The sequence below is a fragment of the Manis pentadactyla genome, chromosome 3 (genome assembly GCF_030020395.1).
Source record: "Manis pentadactyla isolate mManPen7 chromosome 3, mManPen7.hap1, whole genome shotgun sequence".
Classification (NCBI taxonomy): domain Eukaryota; kingdom Metazoa; phylum Chordata; class Mammalia; order Pholidota; family Manidae; genus Manis; species Manis pentadactyla.
The window spans coordinates 34,027,288-34,048,589 of record NC_080021.1 but is presented as its reverse complement, the minus strand read 5'-3'; the positions used below and the strand labels follow the sequence as shown (position 1 = coordinate 34,048,589).

General features: G+C 35.3%; 1 protein-coding gene across 1 annotated transcript in view; it reads right to left on the bottom strand.

Moving 5' to 3' along the window:
• ANGPT1 (angiopoietin 1) overlaps positions 1-21,302 on the bottom strand; it is a 274,777-nt gene that overhangs the window by 58,335 nt on the left and 195,140 nt on the right. The window contains exon 4 of the mRNA XM_036876436.2: positions 10,342-10,571. Within this exon, the coding sequence (XP_036732331.1) occupies positions 10,342-10,571 (230 nt within the window). The remainder of the gene's footprint in view (positions 1-10,341; positions 10,572-21,302) is intronic.

The window sequence follows — 21,302 nt, the reverse complement described above, 5'->3', positions numbered from 1 at the left end:
GAATAATGCAAGTGTCAGAAATAAGGATAAGTCTTTGTTAGAAGCACTTGAGATATAGTAGGATGGAAGATAATGCCTAGAGGAATGTATGATCAATAACAAGAGACAGATATGGAAAACATAACAGAAAAGGACAAAAGAAACATCATCTGGACAGAGCTGAGAGAAGCGATCTGGAGGCCTGACAGAGATGTCTATCAATCTGTCAGTGGTTTATGCTTGAATTCAAAAATTGATTGTTACATCTAAAAATTCCTTCTTTGATCATGTACTCTTTTCTTTTCCTCTCCCATTCTTTAATTCTGAGTTGTCTTCCTTTAATTGAGTCTAGATCCCCACCCAATACTATAATTCCCTTTCTGGCCTCCCTTTCTTTTCTTTCTGGCCTCATCTCAGAGTCAGGCATTAAAGTTCAGGTGGAATTCATGTTCTCCATTCACTGTTCTTTCATCTATTAACCCCTTGCATGGGTAAATCCTGACCCATTTATTCACTTTCTCATACCCATTTCTAGATTGCAAATGCTAAAGTGAGGCTATATTTAATGTCATCCAAATGCATGTTTTCTAAACTCAGCTGTGCCCTTCATGGTGCTCAGTCAAATCCTTGGCTATTTCTAATATACTTCCTATTACATTTCCTAAAAAGTGTATTTCAAATATTTCCTCTTTTTCAGGACTAAATCTTACTCCTACTTTCTCTCACTCTTTATATATGACCTTGTTCTATGGTTTACTATGAAGATCAAAGCCATTTGATGTATCTCCTCCACCTTCCTCTGTACTACAGAAGTTGTATTTGCTTGTCTTTCCCCCGGTCTTTTGTATGGACCTCTTAGTCCCTTTTCAGCTTCTCTATCCTTTCTTTCATCTTCATTGGGTTCTCTCCCTCTCCTCACCTGCCATATAGATGTTTGCCAGGACTCTACTCCCATTTATCTATTCCTTATACATCTGCTCTTTCTGCAAGCTATTATAAAATAGCTTCAAACTTCTACACAGAAGATTTCTAAAATATCAGCATTTTTGATACTGTGTGTTTGCTTCTCTCTTGACCACCAGATGCACATTTCAATTTGTCTGTTGGGCAGTTCCAACTGCTACCCTAGCTTTAATTAGTTTAGTGTTACCTAATCTTTCCTTCCAAACCCTGTGTTTTCTCTTTCTCTTACTGGTCCTGCTCTCCTCCCTCAGTTGTCATCAGCTAAAAATTAATGAAAGCCTAAACATAAGACAAATACAGTGAGGCTTTTTAATTGACCTGTCAACTAAAAAGCATGCCTCCTGTCTTCTCTTAGTTTAATCCATCCTATGGATTGGATTAACTAAGTCAACAACTATTCATTGGCCATCTTCTATTTGCCTGACTTTTCCTAGGCAATGGAGATATAGATATAAGAAAACTACAACTTGCCCTTAATGTAATCAGAGTCTAATGGGAGAAAGAACTACTATATTAGTAGGTCTTCCATGATTGCTTATGATAGCTATATCCATGATTTGTATTCTCCATGATAGGAGGACACCCAACTCAAGCTGACTTAAGCAAAAAATAGTTTATTGAATCATGTAATTGAGCAATATAGGATAGAACTTTAGGTAAAGCTTACAAACAGGTTTCAATCAGGTTTCATATAATGTGAAAAGGAATTGTTTTACCTTTTTCTTGACTGAGTTATTTGACTCTACCTGGTCCCAAGATGGCTAGCAAACAGCTTCTAGGACTATAACTTTACTAGTTTAACTTTAGCACCAAAGAGAGATAATACATACAACTGCTGTCTTGGAGGTATATACCAAGTAAGTGCATTGGGACTCAGGGAGAATATACTCTGTCAGGTAGACTTGGAGAAGGCTGTCCAGAACAGATAACATCTGAGTGAATAAAACATTAGAAAGCTTATCTGAACTAAATTTTAAGAGTCTGGTATGCTAGTTCAAAGGCTCCCACACCAATATCAGCAAATAAATCTAGAAAGTCTTAGGAAGAAATCATTATTCATTCTTTTCATTTAACCTTGTCTGTACAAGCCAATCTTTGTGATCTAAAGGGAAAGAACAGGGACATAAACAGGTGCATATCTGTCTTTCACCAGCCAACATTCAGTCAATAAGTAACCTGAGACCCTAACTCCTTCAGCTGTTGACTTTATCTGGCTCTTCCTTCCATTTGCTCAATGAATTTCAACCCAGATGGCATATTTGCCACCAGGCTGACTTCAGGAAAGAACCATGCAAGCTGAGGCAGAGGGTCATTTCAATTCAGATGAACCATCAAAAGAAAACATTTCCAAATGTGGAATTGGTAATCCTGATTCTCAGAAAACTAGTACAGAACACAGAAGGCAATTAGTCTTGCTACTGGAAATAAGGTAAAAAGCCAAAGCCCTTGACACTACTAATTTCCCAATAATTTGCTACAAAGGGATCAATTCTTCAAACATTCTTTTTAAAATCTTACATGTGGTTATTGGTTCATATCTCTCCAGTATTTAGCAAACATCAGAATGTATGTGGATCAAGTTATTGGTTTAAGGATAATAACCCTTGTGGTACTTTGGACCATCATCATTAGGGAGATCATAGACTAAGAACAGATTCTCAACACAACAGGTTACTAAGGTTAAGTAAGAATATAGATAAGTAAACTGGCATATCTGACAAGGTATAAACAAGCAAATAATTGATTTGATTTTGTATTCTTCAGCCAGGTATGTTAGCATTTCATAGAAAGGCCATCTAAAGACACTAGATTCCTAATTTATTTGGAAGGACTTTTAGAAATGGAAGAAAGTAGTGCCTTGCATTTCAAGGGTATAGAAAAATGAAAAGATTTGAAGGCAATATTCAATATTTCAATATTTTGTAGGTGGGTGTGAGGGTGAGGAAGACTTATCAAAGATATTATAAATATGTATCACATCTATAGCTACATTAATACATAAAAGCTTTAGGCTTTTAAATTGAAATTTTCAAAGTTGGTATTTTATCTCATATAAAGCATTGCATATGAACCTAACTGTGGATTGGTATCTCAGCATGATTGTTTTAACTTACAAAAATGGCAACTGAATATGGTTTACTCTAATATATATATATGTGTACTTATGAATTGTGTAATGTATGTATTTATATATATATAATATGAATTGCTATGTCACAGTATAACAAACATATACATTCTATCTGTAAGTATTTTAAGTCTGAAGTCTTTGGTTAAGTAGCCAATAGCTTCCTTTTTTTAAACCTAATCCTCAACCCTGGTAAAGAAAATATTTGAACATCATTTACTTGCTTCATTATTATTTTATTTAAAATTTTTATAAAGTGAACTGTTTTACTTTCATTTAAATTCTTTATGTGTTTACATTTTGTAGATAATCTCTAAAATCTCAATTATCCATTATCATCTTGGTGGAACTATAATAATCATGATCATAATAAAATCAACTAGTATTAATTGTTGATTAATTAGCATACTTACTATTTGCTCAGCTCTGAATTTCATATGCCAAGTGTGTTTTATATACTTCATTTCATTTAATCCTTTTAAATACCTCATCAGGTAAGTTTATCAATATACTGTTCTATATATTAGGAAACTGAGGCTCAAAAATACTATTCTAACTTCACCAAAACTTGGAACTCTAACTGTTAACTCTAAATCTAAGAATCTTAAGTACTTCTTACTGGACCAAATAGAAAACTCAAATGAGTCATCTGTCACCAAGTCCCCAGCAATAATTATCTCAGCTTACAAGGTCACACTCAGGGTCCTGGGTGGATCAGGACAGGCCTTAATTCTGAATGGGTATAGGCTCTTTTCAGGCAAGGAGGAATTATGGGAAGAGTGAGGCAGTAGTTGACAATAAAGAAGAAAAATGTTGAGATGAGGATAGAGCCACAGGCAGCAGAACTACCTGTGAGAAGGAAACTCTCAGCAGAAATGTAAAGCAGTGATGGCTCACAACTTCAAAAACTAACAGAAGATAAACAAGTAAGAGGTCCCTGAAAAGCCATATTTCATTTTATAATGTCCATATCCTAAAAGTCTGATCAGGATTTACTCTCATTAGTTTTAGGTATTATTCTCGTAAGTCTAATTAACTGATCTCTCAGCCTCTGGTCTATTTGCTAGAAGCTACAGGTTGAGAGGAGTGCTGTGGGGAAGGTGAGAGTGGACATATGTGTGTGTGTTGTGGGGGGAGTGTGTTCATCTTCTAGAATCAGGTGTAAAGACAACAAGAAAATAATTAGAAGGTTTTTGGTTTTTATGAGGAAAAGATAGCAACTGTAAAAGTAGGTAAAAATAAGAAATGATAATAGCTTGGGTAATATACAATGTAGGCACACATTATGTACTTTTCCAAAGGCATCATGCTATTATGATGCAAATTAATTCATGCTGCTAATTAAACTACTTTAAAAAGCATTAATTATATTCAATCTTCTCTCTTGAAAAAGGGAGAGGGTGAAAAAAATGCAGAAAATTTACCATCAAAATGTTTTTTAATTTTCTTAAAATTTTACCACTTAAAGAGATATTCTAATAATCTGGAAAATATGTTACGCATTATGTATAACTGCAGGTATATGTATTTTTAATGATATTAAGATACATGTATAAGGCATACAAACAGTTAAATCTATGTGAATATTAAAGCACCCATGTTGTAAATGAACTGCTAATTTTATAGTACTTTTTTTAGCGTAGAATATTGCAACCAAGTAATTCTAAATATTCCTACTTTAGTTTGATCAGTTTAAATAAAGTTCCTAATGTTCCTCTAATGTTAAATGACTCGTATATACAAATGAATTATAGTCAATGCAGATTACAGATAAAGGAGCCAAGAATGAAAAAAACATTCAAATTTTAAAATGGATTTACACACAACCTTAACTTAATTGAGGGATATTCATTTTTCATAAAATTCATTTCTGTATTTTCCCCTTGGGCACCCTGATGGGTAGTTAATGAGTGTTACATGACCCTTGCTACTTGTTCAGAAGGTCATTTCATTAACAAAGATATTTCAGGTGTTTCATGTGTGTTAATTTCCCATGTAATGTTTTCAGCTTGACTAGAATATATTGATTTTGAACAAAATATTTCCCATGCATGTGGGGAAGCTTAAAGGGCATCTTTTGTGCTCTAGCATAAGTAGACAAATAATTGATTTCAGCAAAAGCCATTAAGAATGGAATGAAAGTCCTTGGGCAGTGCTGCAAACTCTATATAGAAAGCTGTTGCCAGCTGCTTTTGAAAAGTGATGAAAAAAACCCAAACCAAAACCAAAAAAAAAGAAACAAAAACCCCCCACTTCACTTTGAAGTTTTAAATAAATAAAGACTGACTGTCACCATAGGTATGCCACTTTGATTCTGATTCTTGTGGTGAAATATTCCTGAAGAACAGCCCTTGATTACCAGCTGAGGTTCTATATGGAATTCTACTCGGAGTTTAGGGATTCCACAGTCACTGGAGTGATACAAAACCAAGAGAAGAAATGGAATGATTGATTTGAGTCATAAAACATGTGGGCTTGTCTAGGATACCAGGCAAACACTAAGGTGTGTGGTCCTTCCCTGGTAAGCAGCCTGGCAGCAGAGCGGGGACTAGAACGCAGAAGCCCTGATTCCTCCTCCTGCTAGGCCACTCTGCCCTTCCCTCTAGATGGCCTGCATCAGAGCTGCTCCCAGACACCATCTCCATCTAAGCCCAACCTCTAGGAAAATGCGCTGGAAGATTCCCTGTAGTTGAGATTCAGTTTGTGTTCTTGTAAGTGTGTACATGAGGCTGAACAACTGCCAAAATCTTCCTTTTAGAATCAAACCTGCACTTGACATTAAGTTCAAATTCACTCTTTTAAAGGAACTCACACTGGTTGTGAAAACAGAATGTTCATGCCTAAAAATACTAATGAGTATATGCAAAGAGATGGTTAAATACACAAATTAAAAGGTTTGACTTAATTGATATTGCACTTAATAATTTAAATTCGTTAAAAAGATAGTTTATTCTTGGCAGGTAACATATTAATATGCTTCTTGGAGATGGTCCCAATCAGAATGTGATACCCAAGTTAGAAATAGGATGAGATTCCAGTGTACTTAGAATTAGCTATGATGCTGGTATTCTTTAGTTGAAAATAAATGCTGGGCTTCTATAGGAAGCTTTAAATGTTTTTTTGTCAACAGTTTAAAAGTTCTTTGTAATTGACTTACAGAAAAATTTTACACTAAAAATCTATTTTATTTATGTTGTAAGTCTAACTGTATAGTTGTAACATTTCTTAGGTTTTATTTTTTGTCCCTTCTTAAAGCATAAGTAATCCCATGAGGGTTTCACTCTGTGGTTGATGTCAATGATGTTAATAAAATATTTTTTCTAACTTTCTCTCTGAGTAATTACAGGTATTATTTGGCTCAGTGTAAAGTACCATGGCTTATCTGTAACTAATGTTCACTCTCCCATTAGGTCCTTGGACTTAGGAAATATCTGTTGAATTTAACTTGAGTGTGGATGAGTCCAGGAAATGCCATTAGTTGAAATTCTATTCAAAATATTTTATGCTTCTTTGCTTTAGCCAAGCAGGACATGAATGCACAGGAGAAGGAATGGAGTTTGCTCATGGAAACGGTGGAACATTAAGGCAACACTCTTTTTGTGTGGCCTTTCACCCTGGTGATTTCCAGGCCCAGCTGGAACCAGGAGATATACCTTTTCAGAAAGTCTAGTTTCTGAAGTTGAACCTCTAATTCCAAAAGAGAATTAACCACAGAATTTCACATCTCCCCCAAAAGATGTGGTTTAGAAATAACTCACAGGAGAGGTCAAGCATTGTATTATTTTTTAATTTTATCATTAGTTTGGCTATCTACTAGGCACACTTTTTTTTTTTACAGAAATTAACCACTTTTCAAAAGGCAGATAACATGCTCCATCAAAAAGGAGAACGATACTATGTCCAAAAAATAAACAGTCACTTTCCCCTTAAGCCATTGGGTTTTATGAAAGGAAGTGCTAGAAAGTGTGGTTCATTTTAAGGAAATTGTAAATATTTGGCACAAAACTTTCTGTCAAGATAAAGCATTTCCCTCATTAAATGGGAACAAGTGCTCACTGTAGTGTTGAGCAGATGACTTCCTGTATTTTTCTTTTTCTTTCTTCCTAATGTTAAATTGTGCATTAAAAGTAGTCAACGAAAACCCAAATATTTTACTTAGTCAATGAAAATGATATATTCTATTTTTATCAGTGTTTATATGAGTGACATTCAAAACATTTTAATTTCCTCCCATCACTTGTGATGTTTTTAGAGTCATTCTTAAACTCAAGGGACTTGCAGGAGTTCAAACTATCTCATCCTTTGACTGAATGATTTACTTCAGAAACTCAATAGTCACTGCACAGGAGGTAAATTCCTTTCAGATGGTAGAATTATTCTGAGAACAGAGCCAAATGTCTCCTCAGCCCTGGGAAGGAAGCAAATGCCTCATTTCCCCTTTTCAGACGCCCAGAGGACCAACAATAATGATCAAACATCCCACACTACAGCAAGCAGCCTCAAGGAAAGACACTTTAAGCCAATTAATTTAGGGCACTTAAAAATTTGATGTATCAGTTACTATGTCTTTCAGATAATATAGAAGAAGTTTTTAAAATGAACTTCATTAGAAAGTTTCATTCTAGGGAAATAAGTATACAAATACACTTGTGTCTTTTAGTATTTACTTTTAAATTTCTTTTTTATTCCTCACTACCCAGGATGCCTCCTTTCCCAAAACTATTATCTGTCCTTTCACATTCAAGTTTCAGAAATACACATTTTAGAAAATTGATGCATTTATTGTGGTATACTGATTTAGGCATATTTGTTTATATTTAATTTTAAAAATAGAATATATAGAAAAATAATAAATCTATTTGGTAAGTGAATTTATGGTCACAAAAGTAGGGAACAGTTTTATACTTATGTGTTCTAGAATTAGAATGGGATAAAAGTTCATTTTAGTAACTGATATTTAAACCAGCGTAATGCTGTCAGTCATTTAAAATTTTAAATTCACCAAAACTAAAGATTATGGCACCAGTGAAAATGTATGCAGAGAATTAAAATCGTGATGAAAACCTTAGTGGGAGGCACTTTTCCTTTTGGTATTTCTCATGAGTCCTTAATGACCAAATATTTAGTTAAAATACTTGGCTGTGGGATTAAAGGCAAAAGAAAGTTTAACAAGAAGAAAATAAAATCTATGATTATGAGAGCACAGAACCCACTGGAAAGCAGGGGAATAGCCTTACATTAGGATCATGAGTGCTGTAGTTAAATCAGGATTTATTTTAGGACTGCATCATTAAAAGGAAAATAAATATCAAGAGGCCTTAAGTACTAGACAACTTCTCTCTACTGTCACTTTCTGAGGTATGTTGTATCATAGGATACACACAGCTCTCCCCTCAGACCCTGAGTGGACGGTACTGGGAGCATCCATCAGGAGCACAGTTGTAATTGTTCAGTACGTGTTTCTTGAGTTGAACAGATGTTTGGTTGCCTGGTGTTGCACCCAAACTCCAAGCATGGCCAAGAATTTTAATTTTGAAGTCACTCCCCCGCCTCTAAAGTTTAAAGACATATTTATTAGACAAATAGAAACAAAGTGAAATTATGATAAGCAGGCAGATATATAAGCTCTGTGAGAATCACCAGGGCTTGATATTTCTACCATAAAAAAAGAACTACTCAACTCCATGTGCTTTAATTCTCAGGATGATAAGAAAAATATGTTTTCAATCTTTCCCCCAAATGTATTCAGTTCAATATGAGAATAGATATGTCTCATATTCATACTTAATTTCTAAATACTCATGAGTATTTCAATCTTTCCCCCAATGTATTCAGTTCAATATGAGAATAGATATGTCTCATATTCATACTTAATTTCTAAATACTCATGAGCTCTATTAAAATTCTCTGGCAAAACCCTACCATGCTTCCCTTCCAATGGACTCTAACTAAAGGTTTTGGCAGGCTCTGACTGATTAGCAGGTTTTTTCCTTCCCAATCACATTTCTGAGAGTACCCAAATGGAGCTCTGAGAACTTACTGTTTAAAATACTCTTTACAAAGTATATTAAGAGCTTGTTTAGACTATCTAAAGGAGATATAACTCAATGTAATGGAGTGTAATAGAGAAATGTGAAATGTCTTTAAAACAAAGATCACTTAATATGGAGTTATCCTCTATATTCATATCTATACATGAAAGTAGGGAAATGAGCTAATTTCTCATACAGCTCAAATCCACTATTAAACTGAAGGAACATCCACATTATGTATATTTCATTTGCACAGTGGATCATTACATGAATGGTCAATAAGTCACAGCTTAGTGACAACCATAACTTGGGGAAGTAAGTGGTGTTCTCTTTCACTCAGCACCCCTTACCATTCCATCTCCATCAGAGAAAGGCTGATTAGAGAACAGAGGATAGAAGATGATGCTAAGTTGAAAAGCAGTCCTGAGGCTCAGGGGAGCTTTTGCTTGAAGTGGACAAGTGCACACAAAGGCCCTCATTCAATAATTTGAGGGTAAATGGATGGACAGAAGGATCGGTCTCTTATAAAGAGACACAGGCCTGCAGTATTTCCAGTGGTTAAATAGCTCCAGATATTCTAGTGATATTAAAAATTTGTATTTTCACTGCCACAAAAACACCCCAAATAAATATGCCTTGGTTAGGTTTTCTCCACACAGCACTAAATGTAAGTACAAGTTTTCTCCACTAAGCATAAATAATTTAAATAAAGACATTTAGCAACAAAGATTCCTTCTCTTCCATAATAATTATTGGGAACCTCTACGTCTCTTTTTTCTGCAGGCAGCTCTTCCCTCTCCGCTTCTCCAGAAGAAACAATGTAAGTTTTAAAATGGGAACTGTCCTGAAACTCTCCCTGGCACTCTGAACTAATTTTTAACATTGTCTAATTTCTGTCCTTTATAGTTAAGTGTCTACCACCACCACATGAAATATTTACCTGTGACAGTATCTTAAGTTTTACCTAAGGCTACAAAGACTAAGAAAGAAGCAAAAATTATAAAGTTTGTTTAGAAAGATATTATGATTTTGCAAGTTCAAGATTATGAATATATTCTTTGAAGTTAAAAACATGAGAAAGTTGTCACTGCCAACTTCATGAAATGCTTTTAAGAATAAAGTTATTTTGCTGCTTTTACACAGCAATCAGTTCAGCACAGAAAGTTATACTGAATATTTCTTACTTCATAGTACATGAAATATTTACTGTACCAAAACTGAGGAAGAAATTCTTCCCACCTTCTTTAGTGCAAAGGCTGACGAGGTTACGCACTGTGTCCATCAGCTCCAGCTGCTGCTTCTGAAGGACACTGCTGTTGGTCGTGGCTCTGTTCAGCTGCCTCTCCAGTTCCTGGATTATATGTGTTTGACGAGTAACCAGGCCTTGAAGATTCTCTTTCTCTTCCTTTAACGTGTCCAACTCTTCTTTGTGCTTTCCCTCCATTTCTAAGATTTTATGTTCTAATAAACTACAAGGAAATGGTGATAAAATTTAGTTTTAAAAATGCTGTACAAAAAATTCTGATTCAAGTAGTTACTGAGTTTATTTAAAGTTAGAAATTTTAGTTAGGTATTTCACCATGGAAATATTTTGTGACAGACTCAGAACACACACACACACACACACACACACACAACACACACACACACACACACACGTGTATTGTTGTCAAATGAAGAACTATTAGAGCAGCTGTTGTCAAATTAATGTTTGTTTCCAAAATATAATTTATTTCCTGGGGTGTAGCTTATACTCAGGGTTGCTGACTTGAATCCAAATGATTATAGTCTGGAGAAGTTATGGCATAACTTTCATTAAGGAAATAGGTCCAGTAAGAAATAGAATAGTTCAGAAAAAAAGTATGAACAAAACATAAAAACTATTTCTTTCTTACTTTGCTGCATTCACTTGGGATTCTCAAAACAGTAATGGCCATTAAATTTCACAATAGTTCTGTGGGGTCAGGGTAGAATATAATGATGCAGAAACACACAGGACCAGAAATTAAGTTCTATGAAATCACAATGAATTTGATTTCTTAGGATCTGTGGTACCTAGTACCGTATTTTAATCACTAGCTTACTTTACCTCTCAACCGAAGCTTCAGAATGAGGTCAAAAGGCAGCACAAGTTCCCAAATCACCACATAAATGGTTTCCAAAAGGAAGACCATAGGCTAGTGGTATGGTCTTATAAAAGGACCTGGGTGCTTTGCTCAGAGTGATTCAATTTTCAACTGAGACTCTTCTCTCAGAATTCCTCGAAAGATATTCCCCTTGTGTACTGCACATTAGAAAATGATAAAGAGTGCAGAAGCGTTCTTGGATTCGAGGAACTGACTGGAAATAAAAGAATTTACATTTTATAGAGTGAATGATATACTAGTATTCCTCAGAGGAAAGCCTCTCTCAGTTTTCTCAGTTTCATTTTCAGAAGGTTCAATCAGTCCTTAGTTTACAAGGTGTTATTCAAATGTAGCATATCAGAAAGGGCACTTAATTTACCTTGGAGAAATACAGCACTGAATTATTCCTATAAATTTTCAAAAGGGGACACTTGGGATTGCTTTAAATTTAGTACTTAAATCATAAAACAGAGCATGCTTTAAGAGCCAAATCATGTAATGGGGGACGAGCTGGAATATCTGATTGTCCTTTACATAGATGAAGAAGTTTGTAGAGAACTGCTCACGGGCATTCTGGATCTTTGCCAGCAAACCTGTTCTCTAAGATAATGTGGCCAGAAAATGGCAAGAAAGTTGCCTGTTGAGTCAAGCCTGAAAAACACTGGAGTAGTTCTATAAATAAGGCCCTACTCATTTATAACACCTTTGGTTATGCCCAGAGTCACATATGCAAGTTTCACACTGAGACCCATTAGGGGTAGTTCTGTGACTGCTGCACAATAAGAAAAGCCATGCTTCCATTCTGAGTTGCATTTATTTTATGGGATACCAACAGTGCAAGGAGCCCTGCCCTGAATGATCGTTAAGCAAATTCAATTTGGATAGATCTAGGATATAGTGATTTGGGGAAAATGTGATAGTTATTTATATTTGAAAAAATATTTTTTAGAAATGACAAATTCAAGCAAGGAAGTCAGAGTAAGATAAAAGATAATATCTATAAGGAGTAGATACGATTTATTGTCTTCTATTATTATCATCCTGGTCAATAATTTGCTTTGGGAGAAGTCAGGGGCTAAAAACAAACATAACAAAATAAAGCAAAAAGCCTCTACTGGTTAAAGTTCAACTCACTTACTAGCTAAGTGGTGAGCATACTTGCTATGGCTGTTTTCTGCGCCTATTAATTTTTGGCTTTCAGATCTGAGAATTAATCATAACTGATGCCTTAGATTATTCTGCTTAGTTTTAAATTAGTTTTTACCTATGTTTTTAATTGAAGTATTGTTGATATACAGTGTTATCTTGGTTTCAAGTATATAACATAGTGATTCAACAGTTACACACATGATTAAATGCTCACCCCAACTAGTGTAGTTACTATCTGTCAACATATAAAGATGTTACAGAACTACAGACTATATTCTCTACACTGTACTTTCATCCCCATTACTAATTTATATTATGACTGATATTCTGTGCCTCTTTATCCTGTTCACCTATTTCACCCACACACCCCAACCCCCCTCCCCATGGTAACCACCAGTCACTTCTCAGTGTCTACAAGTCTAGTGTAGTTTTGTTCATTTTGTTTTGATTTGTTTTTATAATCTACATGTAAGTGAAATCGTTTGGTATCTATCTTTCTCCACCTGGCTTATTTCATTTAGCATGATACTTTTAAATTATTTTTGTTTCTCCTAAAATAATGATTAGATGCAAGATGCCCATAATGTAAAGTCAGTTAACTTAGAAGAAAATTCTTTTAAATTCACAAGAGTTATAGTATCAAGAAACCTTAGAATTAACTGTTCAAATGACAATAATGTAAAAATCAAAATTTGGATGTTACAGCAATATAACACTGGAAAACATTCTGAATTACCATTTTGTTCCTGAAATAAGATGAGCACAGGCCTTTCCGTTTTTCTATTTGGTAGGTAACTTTCTGGTTTGGAAAATACCATGCTGTATTATGATTTGTATTATTGCTTGCTAAGTACCAATAGTGCTCTTGGGGCTATTTAAAATATAAAATAACACTATTCCTACTCTTATAATTTATTTTTAGAAAGAAAACCTCAAATAAAATAGCAGCAGCTGTAAGAAACTTTTCAGACAATATTTTAAAAAATTTTTTCAATCGGTATTTTTCAACTTTCTACTTTTGATGCGCACCTTGTTCAAAAGGACATACTTAAAGATGGGTACTATATGAAATGTCAATAAAGAACTTTTGTTTGTTATTTTTTATTTTTCAGGATAATTTGGAAAGACCTAAGAATGAAAAGTTGGTCAAAGTCCTGGTACCAAAGGAAATAATTCTGGACACTGGCTTGTGGAAGAAAAGGCCAGTATTTCCTGAGTACAAGGAATATATAACTACCATGTTGGTAAGAAAATTAATTTTTATAATTCATCAAATAACCTTCAATGCACCATCACTACCAGGGATCAAAAGAAATCAACATAGCCTATCACCTTAAAATAGATACTCATGTAAGGACTGTACTGCTTATGGAATCAAGAAGCCTGCATGCATTACAGACATCTCTCAGGATTTGGAATGAAATATGCATACAAAAATAAAATGCATAAAAATTATAGACAAATTAGAAACATGTCACATTGTTTCCCAAATAGCAGCTCTTACCAGTTAATAATCTCTTCTAGTTGTTTTCTTATCTCATTTCTTCACCTGAACTTCCTTTAATAACTTTTGTATTTTAGTAATTAACTATTAAATTTATTTATTAGGTATATTTTTTACATTAATAATTTTTTAGACTTCTTCAGCAAGACCGATCTTTTCTTGACCCTTCCATTTTTCTCTGACACTGCTCATCCCTCCCTCCATCTTCTCATATTTGGCTTCTGAAAAATGTACTCTTTTTGTTGTACTTCTCATTCATTGGTTACTTATCTACTTGGGAAGCCAGCCTTTCCTCCTCATTATTCCAAACTGGTTTGAATCCAAATCTTACCTGCCAGAAAAATTTATATGGTATCCCTACTATTCAACCACATTGTTGTACTTTACCATTATAGTTGTTCAGCATTTTAAGACCCTTATCTCCTTAGATTTTTAAGGTACATTTTTAAGTGATAGAGACTGAGTAGATACAAAAAAACCCCAGTTTATAGGTAAGAAAAATCATGCTCATTTCTATATGTAGTGTCAGAACCAAGGTAAAAAGCCAAGTCTTCTAAATTGGACTAGCAATCTGCCCACGACACCCTAGTGCTATGAAACCTAGCATTAGAATCTCATTACTTTGGTTTAGTATAATACAAATCTCTACCTGTTTCCACACATTTATATTTTACCAGGAATCAAGATATCACCTTACTATCTCCTTAGTATTTGCTCTCCATCTGTTTATTTTGGGAGCTTGCCTTCCACAACATTTCAATCTATCCATCTTTTACATGTATACAACCGAAATTTATTTGCCAAGTCAGTTTTTAAAAATCTAAGCTGAGATTTTCTTAAGTACCTGCCTTAACCCCTCTGACAAAAATTTTAATTTTCTTACGCAACATATTGATCATATCCCATTTTGTCCTGAAGCCTTTTATTGTTTCTCTTACATCTTCCCTATCCAGGTCAATTTTGAGAAGTCATCTCTCAAGTTGACACAGAGATCTCTATACACAAAGGTTGATTTGAAGGTCATCACAGCTCCAGTGCCTTAAAATTAGGTTCGCAAAGTAGTCATGTTTTCCCTGATGACGGCCTTCAGCAACAAGTTTAGTTTAGCTGTGTGTAATCCAAAACCGGGATGCTGGTTCCAAACTCCAGGGTGCTGTTTTTTAAAGTACATTCAGTATATTTTTATTAGGAGTTGCACTGTTCAGAGAACCATTATCAAGTTTTCTGGTAAGCCTATATTAAAGAATGTTTATGATGATGCATCTTACAGGATTAACATTCCATGGGACAACAATTTATGAAACTGTGTACCTAAATCTATACAAATGGGCTAAAAATCCAAAGGCAGAGTTTCTCACAGGATTCTCAGTACTTCCTGTTTCCCATCTTTCTGGAAACACTTTGAGAAGAAAAATGCATAGAATTTTGGCACTTCTAGTTTGAGGCAGAGGTGCCCTTCAATGAAAAATAAAATTGAACAATAAAAGCCTTGAAGTTTAAAGATTCTAATTGAGTATATATAGAGCCTTATTTGAAGTTTTTCATTGACTTTTTCACCTCATTTCTATAGCTTGCCTCCTCCAACACATCTTCCTGGAAATATTTAAAATCATTGAACACATCTTGAAACTTTCACAAAGAAAGCTCTCCTTTTCAAATTGTTTCCCACAATAGAGTTCTTAACATAGCAGCCAATGAATTCACAGTGGTGACAGTTGCCTAAGCTCTGTGTGTGTAAATATAGCCCTTAAACAAGGAGGAAGATGTTGAAAATATAGAACACTTTCATTTTAATCTGTCTGAAATTACTTACAGAGGTTTCAATTTTTTAATTATTTTTAATATGGAAGGTGTCAACATGGGTTGCAAATGTGGGTTTTAAAGGGTCATTTTTTTTTCCCCATTCAAATAAGGGTATAGTAAGATCGGGCTAAACTTTTATTTTAAGTTTCTAAATCCTTGAACACAGCAACTTTTCTCTCAAAACATCAAGTTAAATATTTTTGTAATTCAAATGTGGAGCAGAAGCATACTGTAAGTAAATGTTAGCAAATAAATTTTTTAAAGTTTGAGGTTAATAAGAATAAGTATGTTGTGGATGCCAGAAAGCAAGAAGAAAACAGATATACCTCATAACATAAAAATGTAATACTTCTATAAAAAAATAGTTTGAACAGTAAGTGATGAACTAGAGAAAATATTTGCAACATATATGACAAGGGATTAATATCCACTAAAGAGCTTATATGAGTTAATAAAGATGAACAATCTAATAGAATAGTGAGAAACTTGCATGAATAGATTAGTCACAGAAGAAGAAATGCAAATGTTCAATAAGCATGAAAAGATGCACAACCTAACCTATCAGGAAGACAAGATTAATGAAATGGCTAGCAAGGTTTGAAGAAATTAGAAAGAACATACACACTTGGGGAGAACATAAAATTGAGATATAATTTGTCAATATGAAAATTTTAAATGATCACATAAAAAATTCTAATAAATTATCAAGCATAGTGCATTTGTAATGATGAAAGAGGTTTATCTATACATAGTAGCATGTGTAACATATCCATGACAAATTATTGCAAAGTAGTAATAAACCCAACATTTAAAATATAATTACAACCTATACATATACATGTATATCATATGAATAAGTACTTGTACATGGGCATGATTGTATATGGGTGTGTGTCTATGTAAACACACAAAAATATACAAACTCAATGTATACACATGTATCTAAGTATATAAAACTGTTAATCTGTTAAGATGATTCTCTGCAGGGGATGATGGTGGAGGAGTATGGAACTAGGGAGACTTTGCCTTTCAATGGCATACACTTCTACATGATTCAATATTTAGATCAAGTTTATTTTACTTTTTAATTAATCAGAGAGATGTGTTAGACAGTCATGAGGCTAGAATGGTCTGCAGATTAAAAAATTGTCTAGAGATTAAAAAATTGAGTTGAATTAGTGAAACTCAGAATGTGGTCTAATAAATTTGGGTGCCATGCAATGGGCTTTTGGAGATGCAGAATAACAGTAAACACAATGTCTATTTTATTTTAAGAACAGTTAATGTATTTATAATATTAAATATAAACTGTGCGATTTGTGTTTTCCATTTAAATTTTTTTAGTGGTTGTGTTTTTGCATATATATACATAGGTAAATGACACTTGTTGGGATAGGACTACTGTGACATTTGCCAGTTAATCATTCATTCAATATTCAAAAAGTATTCAATACTATACATTCAAAGTGTAGATAATTGTGTTTGGGGGCACAAAGACAAAGATAGATAGAACAAAGACTCTGTGATCCAGAAAGTCACAGCCTAATAGGAGACAGACAGATAAATACACATATACACACAAGCACATATACACACATATCACAATGCAATGGTATAAGTGAAATGATGTGGGGGAAACAAGGTACAGTGTTATCACATAAGTTGTAATGATTCAATCTATTTGGCAGGGTCAGAGAAAGGTTCTTGGAGGGTTAACATCTGCACTGACTTTTGAAGATTGAAAAGGAGTATGTGAGTTGAGTAAAGAACTAGAGGCAAGAGATAAGATGGCGGCATGAGTAGGGCAGCGGAAATCGCCTCCTAAAATCATATATACTTTGGAAAATACAACAAATACAACTATTCCTAAAAGAGAGACCAGAAGATACAGGACAAGAGCCAGGCTACATATACACCTGCGAGAATCCAGAGCCTCATGAAGGGGGTAAGATATAAGCCGCAGCCTGGCAGGACCTGAGCACCCCACACCCCAGCTCCCAGCAGGAGGAGAGGAGTCAGAGCAGGGAGGGAGAGGGAGCCCAGGACTGCTAAACACCCAGCCCTAGATATCCGCACTGGGAGAGCAGACACACTGCGTGGTGCACTGGATACAAGGGAAATGGAACAGTAAAATCTGGGAGTGAGTCCCTGCAGCCATTGCCCCTGAGACAAAGAAAAGCGAGTGCTTTTTGAAAGTCTTAAAGGGACAGGGACCCCACAGCTGGATGGAAGCATCCCGGGACACAGCTCAGCAGCTGGGAACCCCGGGGAGCTCTGGGCACCTCTGACCCCTGGGTGGCAGTGCAGCTCTGAGGCCCCTCATGGTGATAAACAGCCTTCCACCTATTCCCCCTCTGGTGCGGACCAGCCATAGGAGAGCAGCAGACTGAGAGTGGCCATGCCCACAATAACCACGGAGCTTACTCCACAGAGGCCAGGCAAGAATCAGATACCCTGTCTGTGCGCAGCTGCCCAGCACAAGCTGCTAGGAGTTGCCATTCTCCCAGGAAAGGAAGGCCACAAACCAACAAGTAGGGACGTTCTCCCAGCCAACACACAGGCCCGCTCCCCAAAACTACCTCTATCGCCATGAAAAGGCAGAAGAATTTGATCCAGACCAAAATCACAGAGACAACCCGTGAGAAGGAGATTGGAGAGGTACACGTAACCAATCTCCCTGAAAAAGAATTCAAAATAAAGGTCATAACCATGCAGATGGAGCTGCAGAGAAAAATGCAAGAGCTAATGGACAAAGTAGGGAGGGAGACTACAGAAATAAAATAATCTCTGGAAGGATTTAAAAGTCGAATGGATGAGAAGCAAGAGGCCATTGATTTAATAGAAACCAGACAAAAGGAACACAGAGAAGCTGATGCAGAGAGAGATAAAAGGATCTCCAGGAATGAAACAATATTAAGAACTGTGTGACCAATCCAAAAGGAACAATATCTGCATTATAGGGGTAGCAGAAGAAGAAGAGAGAGAAAAAGGGATAGAAAGTGTATTTGAAGAAATAATTGCTGAAAACTTCCCCAAACCAGGGGAGGAAATAGTCACTCAGACCACAGAAGTACACAGAACTCCCAACAGAAGGGACCCAAGGAGGACAACACCAAGATAGATAAAATTAAAATGGCAAAGATCAAGGACAAGGAAAGAGTTTTAAAGGCAGTTAGAGAGAAGAAAAAGGTCACCTACAAAGGAAAACCCATCAGGCTAACATCAGACTTCTCAACAGAAATCTTACAGGCCAGAAGAGAATGGCATGATATATTTAATGCAATGAAACAGAATGGCCTTGAACCAAGAATACTGTATCCAGCACAACTATCATTTAAATATGAAGGAGGGTTTAAACAATTCCCAGACAAGCAAAAGTTGAGGGAGTTTGCCTACCACAAACCACCTACACAGGGTATTTTAGAGGGACTGCTCTAGATGGAAGCACTCCAAAGCCCAAATAGATGTCACCAGAAAAAATAAAATCACAGCAAAGAAAGTAGTACAATCAAATACTAACTAAAGGCAAAAAATAAAATGAACTACCCACAAAGCAGTCAAAGGAAACACAAAAGAGCACAAAATAAAACACCTAACATATAAAGAATGGAAGAGGAGGAATAAGAAGGGAGAGAAATAAAGAATCATCAGACTGTGTTTATAATAGCTCAATAAGCAAGTTAAAATAGACAGTAAAAAAGTAAAGAAGCTATCCTTGAACCCTTGGTAACCACGAACCTAAAGCCTGCAATGGCAATAAGTACATACCTTTCAATAATCACCCTAAATGTAAATGGACTGAATGCACCAATCAAAAGACACAAAGTAATAGAATGGATAAAAAAGCAAGACCCATCTATATGCTGCTTACAAGAGACTCACCTCAAATCCAAAGACATGCACAGACTAAAAGTCAAGGGATGGAAAAAGATATTTCATGCAAATAACAGGGAGAAAAAAGCAGGTGTTGCAGTACTAGTATCAGACAAAATAGACTTCAAAACAAAGAAAGTAACAAGAGATAAAGAAGGACATTACATAATGATAAAGGGGTCAGTCCAACAAGAGGATATAACCATTATAAATATATATATGCACCCAACATAGGAGCACCAGCATATGTGAAACAAATACTAACAGAACTAAAGGGGGAAATAGAATGCAATGCATTCATTTTAGGAGACTTCAACACACCATTCACTCCAAAGGACAGATCCAACAGACAGAAAATAAGTAAGGACACAGAGGCACTGAATAACACACTAGAACAGTTGGACCTAATAGACATTTATAGAACTCTACATCCAAAAGCAACAGGATACACAGCCTTCTCAAGTGCACATGGAACATTCTCCAGAATAGACCACATAATAGGCCACAAAAAGAACCTCAGTAAATTCAAAAAGATTGAAATTCTACCAACCAACTTTTCAGACCATAAAGGTATAAAACTAGAAATAAATTTTACAAAGAAAGTAAAAAGGCTCACAAAACATGGAGGCTTAACAACATGCTCCTAAATAATCAATGGATCAATGACCAAATTAAAACAGAGACCAAGCAATATATGGGAACAAATGACAGCAACAACACAAAGCCCCAACTTCTGTGGGACGCAGAGAAAGCAGTCTTAAGAAGAAAGTATACAGCCATCCAGGCATATTTAAAGAAGGAAGAACAATCCCAAATGAATAGTCTAACATTATAATTATTGAAATAGGAAAAAGAAAAACAAATGAGGCCTAAAGTCAGCAGAAGGAGGGACATAATAAAGGTCAGAGAAGAAATAAATAAAATTGAGAAGAATAAAACAATAGAAAAAATCAATGAAACCAAGAATTGGTTCTTTGAGAAATTAAACAAAATAGATAAGCCTCTAGCCAGACGTATTAAGAGAAAAAGAGAATCAACACACATCAACAGAATCAGAAACGAGAAAGGAAAAATCACAATGGAACCCACAGAAATTCAAAGAATTATTAGAGAGTACTATGAAAACCTATATGCTAAGAAGCTGGAAAACCTAGAAGAAATGAACAACTTCCTAGAAAAATACAACCTTCCAAGACTAACCAAAGAAGAAACACAAAATCTAAACACACCAATTACCAGTGAAGAAATTGAATCAGTAATCAAAAATCTACCCAAGAACAAAACCCCCAGGCCAGATGGATTTACCTTGGAATTTAATCAGAGATACAGAGAAGATATAATACCCATTTTCCTTAAAGTCCTCCAAAAAATAGAAGAGGAGGGAATACTCCCAAACTCATTCTATGAAGCCAACATCACCCTAATACCAAAACCAGGCAAAGACCCCACCAAAAAAGAAAACTACACACCAATATCCCTGATGAACGTAAATGCAAAAATATTCAACAAAATATTAGCAAACCGAATTCAAAAATATATCAAAAGGATCATACACCATGAACAAGGTGGGATTCATCCCAGGGATGCAGGGATGGTACAACATTAGAAAATCCATCAACATCATCCACCACATCAACAAAAAGAAAGACAAAAACCACATGATCATCTCCATAGATGCTGAAAAAGCTTTCAACAAAATTCAACATCTATTCATGATAAAAACTCTCAACAAAATGGGCACAGAG